The sequence below is a fragment of the Oenanthe melanoleuca genome, chromosome Z (assembly GCF_029582105.1).
Source record: "Oenanthe melanoleuca isolate GR-GAL-2019-014 chromosome Z, OMel1.0, whole genome shotgun sequence".
NCBI lineage: Eukaryota > Metazoa > Chordata > Aves > Passeriformes > Muscicapidae > Oenanthe > Oenanthe melanoleuca.
In genome coordinates this window covers 29,829,943-29,837,907 of record NC_079362.1, presented here as the reverse complement: position 1 = coordinate 29,837,907, position 7,965 = coordinate 29,829,943, and the positions used below count along the sequence as shown (strand labels likewise).

The 7,965-nt window shown below is 49.5% G+C and overlaps 1 protein-coding gene across 1 annotated transcript; it reads right to left on the bottom strand.

Moving 5' to 3' along the window:
• Positions 1–1,773: 1,773 nt before the first annotated feature.
• HEMGN (hemogen) lies at positions 1,774–6,768 on the bottom strand. Its single transcript, XM_056513547.1, has 4 exons — positions 6,543–6,768; positions 4,203–4,296; positions 3,498–3,769; positions 1,774–2,376 (listed from the first exon to the last, which is right to left on the bottom strand). Exons 1-4 carry the CDS (start codon positions 6,622–6,624, stop codon positions 2,267–2,269), a joined length of 558 nt encoding a protein of 185 aa, XP_056369522.1. The 5' UTR covers positions 6,625–6,768; the 3' UTR covers positions 1,774–2,266.
• Positions 6,769–7,965: the final 1,197 nt, after the last annotated feature.

Sequence of the window (7,965 nt, the reverse complement as noted above, 5' to 3'; positions counted from 1 at the left end):
CATTAGCCAATATCCTGCTGAATCTGACTACGAGGAGACAATCACAGTGGTTGTGTCCACCATGTACCACAACATGCCTTCATCTGCATCCTGGAGGGGCCTCAGGCAGCTCTCCCACTTTACAGCACAGCTGGCTCCCTGTGCTGCCCCCACAACTCAGAAGCTATTTCATTGCACCCATATCCTTCTCTTTGCCAGTAAGGAGGCTGCACTCAGTTAAAGGTCTCCCCCAGACTTCCCCTTCATGTCAAACCCAGACCACAGTTGTCATCCCAGAGGGTGAAAAGTTACTTTACTGGATTCTCTGTCAGTGGCCCTGGGTAAAGACATCTGTCTTGGACTCAGGAAGGAGAGAAGAGAGGCAGCAGGTGATTTGTTGCACCTGCAAATCAGCAGCCTCCCTCTCCTAGATGCAGCTGCCCTCGCCAGCCTGTCCCCAGCTCCATCCAGGCAGCAGAACCTGCCTTAGGGTACACATGGACCACCATGAGCCCAGCTTCCTGCCTGAACCCCATCTGCATAAGCAAGAGTTCCCTTATCTGTCCTCTCAACAGAGAGGAGCAGTGCACGGTGAGTTAAAGTGTTGATTAGAGGGCTTTATCTTTCTCGTGTTTACTTTGCGATAAGATTTGTTGTTTGCATACACACCTTTCTTACTGTCTGCCAAAGACAGAGTAAGAGCAGCTCTGAGAGAGAGTGTGCAGTACCTGGGATGACTCCAGGACTTCCTGGCAATCAAAGGCTTCTCCAAAGAGGTGGACAGAGGTGCTTGCTCTGGTTTCTGCACACCTCTGCTCTCTGGGATTAGCACTGCTGCCCATGTGTGTTCCAAGAGTGAGTGTTGCCCCAAGTTCATGGACACCTCACTCTGCCAGGCCTTCACCAGCTCCTACACACTGTGCTCCACAGTGTTTGGGGCTGTGGGTGAGGTCTGAGTAGCTCATGTCAGAAGCTGAGAGATCTTGTTTAGGGAAGTGCAAAACATGTTAGCTGAGACGTCTGTGGAGATCAAGTGTCAGGATTCTTGTGCAGGGAAACCCATCCCTCCCTGCTGCCTGTGGGGAATGGAGATGGATTTGCTCTGGTATGGTGCTGCTGAATGCTCTCTGCTTTGGCACCCATCAGGTGCTCTAGAGCTTCTGGTAGAGATCAGGATTTCAGCCTGGGGAGGCTGTTCGAAGAGCAAGCACTTGCTCCTCTTGTGATGTCCCTGGGACCAAAGCAAGGTGGGATGTCAAGGGTATCCATCCTGTCACTGAAGAGACTCTTACTGGTTCACCAGTTACACATGCTGTGATACAGAGCCTTGAGGGCTCCACAACCACAAAATAATCCCCCAAATCAAGAGTGCCCTCAGCCTTATGCTCTGGGAGACAGGCCCGTGGGAAGTCAGACACTGGCAATATGATCTCCATTTCTCCTCAAGAGGAGGAGGATCCTCTGTGTCAGGATATCACAGGAATGTAAGAGAGCCTCTTCTCTTGATATGCACAGGATCAAGGACCGCAAGACCCAAAACCTGGGGAGAGACTCGGGGTGCCCCATTACCTCCTGGCTTCAGGAGAAATCCTGTGTGAGGCCTGGGCAGCCAGGAAGACAATGACTGTGCAGAGTGTCTCCTGTCTTTGCTCCAAATGGTGTTTTCCTGACAAAAGTGTGTAATTCTGCCAAGTTCCAGCCCAATGCACTCAGCTGTTTTCAACCACCTTTCGTCTGTCTCACAAGGTCAGAGTGAAGCTGCCGAGAATTTAAAAAAAAAAAAATATTTCCAGCTTTAGGAAAGCAAGATGTTTATTGCAGAGGAAAACAGGCTACGAGAAAAACTTTCAGACTAAAAATAACAGTGCAAAGGGTGGTGGGGTTTATGGGGTGCAGTAAAAAGCCCAAGCTGGGCTTCTCCAGCCAGCTAAAAATCACGGTGGGTGTTGCAATGCCACTCACATTTATACAAATAAGAAATTACTTTCAGGAACACAGGTGGATGCTGGACTGTAGGACTGAACTGTAGTGTGGCAGAGCACCGTGAAGCCTTCCATGGGCCCAAGTAAAACAGCCTGTTTGCAGAGAGAGCAGGGGACTCATAAGCCACAGGCAACTCCCTAGGGGCTGCCTCTCTAGCCTGGAAGAAGCATAGAAAGCAGAGTGACAAGGAGAGGATGGGCTTTATGACTCCCAAGGAAGCAGCTGCTCAAAATCACTGTGCCATACTTATCTAGTTAGTGAGGCAAAGGTCAAAGTAAAAAATATCCCCAAAACAATCAGAAAGTTAATACAGAATATGTGGGATGTATTCATTTTCCTGGTGGTCATTTTCCAGAGGAGTATTCAACTCTTCTAGTACATCTGCTTCTGCTGGCTTCAGCACATCCTCTTCACCTATGAGGCATGTAAGAGACAGACCATTTCCTACTGGGGCTCTCATGCATTACCCCTCTGTCCCATGTCAAAGCCTATGTGGTGAGCCTCCTGCAATTGCCTGGAGCAGGTGTTAGGTAGCTCAGGGTGGATTGCCTGCTTTTCAAGGACAGTCCCAGCTGAGGAAGGGAGCTGGAGATGGTAAAGCTCTGGCAGGTTCAAAGCCAGAGGCAATAACCACAACTCTGACGGCTGCCCATTTCAAGACCTCAGGGCTGGAGGCTGGACACCCATCCCAGAGCCCATGACACAGAATAGCAGTTTTCCATGGCACAAAGGCACACCACAGGCCTTGCAGCAACAGGCCTTTTCTTCCCCAGTGCTCAGGCATTGCTGGTAATGTAGGAATTGAGGGTTGGAGGATTGTTACCACCTCTGAAGGAGATCTTAAGTTTTCCTGGTTTTGAAGCTATCTGCTTGACCCACTGACTGCTAAAATGAATGTAGTCTACTCTTCCCATGCCAGATCTGGGAGCAGCTCCTGCTGCGGTAGCAGGATTTTCTGAGCCCAGACACCAGCCTGCCATTCAGACCAGCTCAGTGCCCTCCCTGCCTCAGTCCTGGCAGGTTTCAAAGGTGTAGTTGCCTTCAGACACCTGCTCCTTGTCCCAGTGCCCACTTTTGTCTCCCATCATCCCAGTGTCAGTCCTGATGCTGGATGGACTGTGGACAGAACATGAATGGACTTTGGCTCCTGCAGCCAGCTCTGACCACAAAAAAACACATCTTCTCTTCGCAGGGATATCCCCATGTGCTAATATGGCTCTTGGCAGAGCCACAGAATTGTTCTTAGGACAAGGAGTTATTGAGGACCAGGCCCACAACCCCATGCCAATGACTGACAGTAGTGGACTTGTCATCACTCCCCTGGACTTGGAGAGAGCTGTCCATCCCCACAGTCCCACCACCCCTGCCCTTCTCTCTCAGCTCCCCAAGTTTTGTGGGATAGGGACCCGTGCCCTGGAGATGCTGTAGGATCATTGTGGGTCATTGAGGTGGGCACTGCTGGCTGACAATCCTTGAGAGGCAGCACTGCACTGCCCCCAAGCCACCACGGGGCCAGCAGCTCTGCAGCAACTCACCAGCAGGGTCCAAGCTCCTGTCTGCCAGCTCCCCTTCCACTGCCACTGCTTGCATCCCACCGACCATGTTCTGGATGGTCACCAGAGGTGGCTGCTGCTGACACTCTGGCTCAGGCAGGGCTGGCTCCGAGGGCACTGGCTCAGCCTTCTCCTGTGGGTCAGGCTGGGGCTCCACTGCTGGCTCTGACTCCAGGACATCCTTCACCACTGTCTGACGGCTCCGTCCTCTTTTGGCTCTTCTGGCTCTCCTTTGCTGTTCATTCTTATAGTCTCTGCCAGGGGATTTCACAGGGATGATGACTTAGGAACAGGACCAAGGACTTTCCCTTGTGCCCTAAGGCAACTTTGCTGGGTCCCCCTGTTGTGACTGTGACCCAGTTGATCCCAGCAGAAGCAGCAATTCTGCAGCTCCCCTCCTGACCCTTGCACAATAGCCTTTTGCAACTGCACCAGTGGGCAGGAGCTTGGGCAACAAATTTCTCTTCAGCCCCACATTATGACTGAGGTTTTCTTGCTACCCCCCCCATCCTGTGTAGATCTTGCACAGCTACTGGCTGCAGGTCGCATTTCCCCACTGAAGACTGATGGCTCTGTCCTTGGGTGAAGATGGAGGGGCTGGGCCATGTCTGGGCTCAGGTAACTGCATCATAAAAGCAGTGACAGAAAAATCACAGAAGTCAGAATGACAGAAAAAGCAAGATTTACCTCAGAACCCACTGAGCTGAATCTTTCTCCAGGGCTTCTGCTTTTCTTTTCCTGAGCAGTTCCCGGTCTCTCAAGCGACGGGTTATGATGACATCTGCAAGGATAAAGTGAGTGCTAACACGACATTCTGATCCCTCTCTGCCTGGTACTAGAGCACTGCTGCAAGAGACCATGCTTTTTTTTTTTGTCCTGAAGGGGTCTTGTTATGGAACTGCTTGAGTGCTGTACTTCCAGCACAGCCTCAGTGGGTAGGATTGGTGACACAGCACCCAAAACTCCCAGGCTCCTAGCCTGACAATTACTCTAGATTTCCAGTTACAATTCCTTGTCCAGCCTACTCCCCTACTGTAGGGACCTGGGGCGTGGTGCCTTTGATCAGACATCAGTAGAGGCTACAAGAAAATTCTTCATGTTTGCTCCCTTGTTACACTTTTTCCCAGACAGCTGGAAGTGGCCATCACTGAAACTAAGATGTTTATCTAACACCAAGGAGAAAGCCTTGACCCACCGAACAGACAGTCCTTCAAAAAAGGAACTTTTGCCCTGTGGGGGCAAGGACGTGCCAGAGGGCACAGCCTTACCCACACAGATGCTCACTTGCATTGGACTGAGACCTGTGAAGAGAGGGTGATCCAGCCAGGGGTTGAGAAAATTGGTCCCAAACACCACACAAACAGGCCCAAGCTGGTAGCTGTGAGGAAGACCATGTCAGGGCTGAAGAAAGACTAACTGGTCTGAGAAAGCTACAATGCTGGCTTTATTGTTTGTGCAGGATGTGCAGGTTGTATACAGCCACCAGCAGAGAGGAGCACTCTCCAGACCCCAGTCACCCTCTGACGTGCCTTCCTTGGCCAAGCCAAGCAGTGTCCATTTCACAGGTTGCAGAGGGCTCCAAATGGCTTCCCAAGGCAAAGATCAGCCTAAAAATTGGTCTGAACTTCACTTCTCCATTTCTTTGTCCTCAGCAATCCCTGATGATTTCTAGTGGAGTCTCTAAGCAGTGATAATAAAAACTTGTCTGAAATCAAGCAGCATGAGACCCAATCCCAGGAGCAACACTACTGCCCTGAGGCCTTGAGGGAGAGGGAATTCTTCCCAAATGTTCACTGAAGAGATCACAAAATAACTGATTTTCATAGTTTCAACAAAACCCACACAAGTGGAAAAGCAAAACTATCACCTGCTCCTTCCAGATGTAATCAAATCCATCTCCTTTCACAAAAAGCCTTGGCTCACACTGAAGTAGTGAAATCAGTAAAAAATTGTCATTTTGTCGTTCCCTTGATCAGATGGTAGAAGTGTCAAGGTGAGAAAGGATTCTGAGGCTTGGGAGCTGGGATTACAGCTCTTTTATTCCAGGTATTTACTAAGTGCAAGAAATATTGTACTCCAGGACAAGACAATGCAAAACTGACAGCAGGAGCCAGTCTTGGCCCAAAGTAGGCTTTTTACACAGGAAACTTCTGATCATTAATAATACTCTTACAGAAATTTAACTTGGAGAGTATTTATGTTGGTCCATGCTTCAATGTCTTCATCAAAGCAGAGTCAACTTTAAAATTACATCTGACAGCCCTGAACAATGACCAGGGAAGCTGAGAATAACTCCAAGACAAGTGGGAGGTTGTTCCTTGACATGAGGCGGTAACAGAGACAGTAGGGCTCAGCCAGCAGGAGATGACTCTGCCATCCACATAGAAAAAGGCAGTAAACTCCCTGGGAAGATGAGGTTACAAGTTGCAGCAGCAAGATCTGCACAGGGCCTCAGTTCAGCTACTGAAGTACGTAATCCCTTGCACATCCCACTCGCAGCCAAGGTAATTTCCCTTCAAAATGTCTTGTGAGCTGTGAAAGCAATTTTAGCTGCTTGCAATCAGTCTCCATCCCAGTCCATTCTAAGAAAACACCCCCCATTCACTTCTGACTGGTCCGAGAAAGCACTGCCACGACAGCTCCAAAGCTGTCACCTGCCAGCACCAAGCAGGAAAGATCACAGTAAAACATATGGATCCTGATTAAAAAATATTTACTAGAGGACACAAAGAAACAGAAATTAAATGAAAAGAGAAAACAGTATCAAGCTATAAAAACAATAAGGCGAGGCAGTAGTGCTAGTCTGCACACTGACAAGCTACTGATGCTCTCTGAAGGACTTCTGGAAAGTCCTTATATGTACTTCTGTCTTTGTGCCATAACATGCAAAAAAACATGTATTAAATGTGCATCCTGCACCCCAAGCATAGACCATTAATTATTAGTTCCCTTCTGAGAAACACTTGCTAACAAAAGCCATGCTCTCCTCTCTCTCAAAACTCAAGTCAGCAATGTTCTCATCCTTACCTGGCACAGCATACTCCTCACAGTCTGCAGAGGGTGTCAGGGAAGAGTCCAAAGAAGCATGGTCCTTGCCTAAACTCTCCATTGCTCTTTGCAGTTTTACATTAGAAAGCAGCTTAGTTCCCTGGAAACAGCATCTGGAGATACTGGTGTGGCATAATGAGAGCTTGAAAAAAATGCAGACTGCCCGCCCCAAACCTCTTATCTGGCCAGACCACTGGGAGGGTAATAATATTCTCCTTATCGGAGTGCAAAGGTGTGTGAGTCTCTGTCCAGGATCTACTGTGTGGATTGCAAAACATGTTAGTGCTTTTATACTGCAAATAATTCCACTTCAGATAGGAAATTTACACTCAGTGCTGTTAAACTCTGACTCAAAAGCTCTCCTTTGTAGTGGACATGGCAGGGCAGGATGTGGCACTGTCTCACTGCTGCTTTCCAGAGTGAGATGCAGGGATGTGTTGTTAGTCCTTAAGGACTCTGAGAGTTCTGAAATGGGACATAGGCTGTCTGAAGGTGTTTGCATAGGATCCTAGCATTGCTGGTGGGAAGGGGCATCCTTCAGCTCCCCTCACAGCAGGGCTGGCTGCTTCACAAGGCCAGGATGGCTGTGTTGTCATGTTCTTTGGAAACCCCTAAGGATGGAGACTGTCACAGCCATGTTACCTGTTCAAGAGCTGCACCACCTTCGGGATCCAGACAGAATAATAAATCCATGCCAGCCTGGCTGTGCACGTTGAGTACTTCCTAATGATTCTTTGGTCCAGTCCCTGGTGGATCAGGACTACAAAGCACTTCACTCATGAGGCAGGATGGCAATGGGCAGCCCCAGTAAAACCAGTGGCAAGACCCAGCCATTCCCTTGTCCCCCATGGGATAGTTTCCTTAAGTGGCTGTTCACAGCTGCTGCTAGCCCCCTGCAGCCTCTGCAGGACCATCTGCAGGGCCAGAATCACTGCAAAGGGGATGCTGCTGCTTAGGACAATAGCTTCAATGCTGAGAGCCTGTTCCTTGCCCTGTGGGAATGGCCAGACCCCTAGATCAGTGCATGTGGGATGAGGGGGGAATCTTGGCCTCTCCTGAAAACTGCCTTCATAGTTTCTTATGCCAGGATAGCACAGAAAAGCTCAAGCTTATATTGTGTGTAACAACTCTCATAGACCAGCTCTTCAGCCAGTTTCTAGTGTGCTCAGCTGCTATCAGCACTTTTCTCCATGAGACACTCAGCTGCCTACGCACTGGTTGGGTGCTAGTGCCCCCAGCCCCTTCCCTCCCTGCCCCCATGAATTCAAAGGTGGTTCAAAGACTGGTAGAAGAACTTGGTAAGTGTCTAACCCCAGGTCCTCTGGGACCTGACTGCCTTTCATGGCAGGGATGATCCCACCTCCTGGAGCAGTCTGAGGACTTGCCCTGGGGAAAGCAGCTC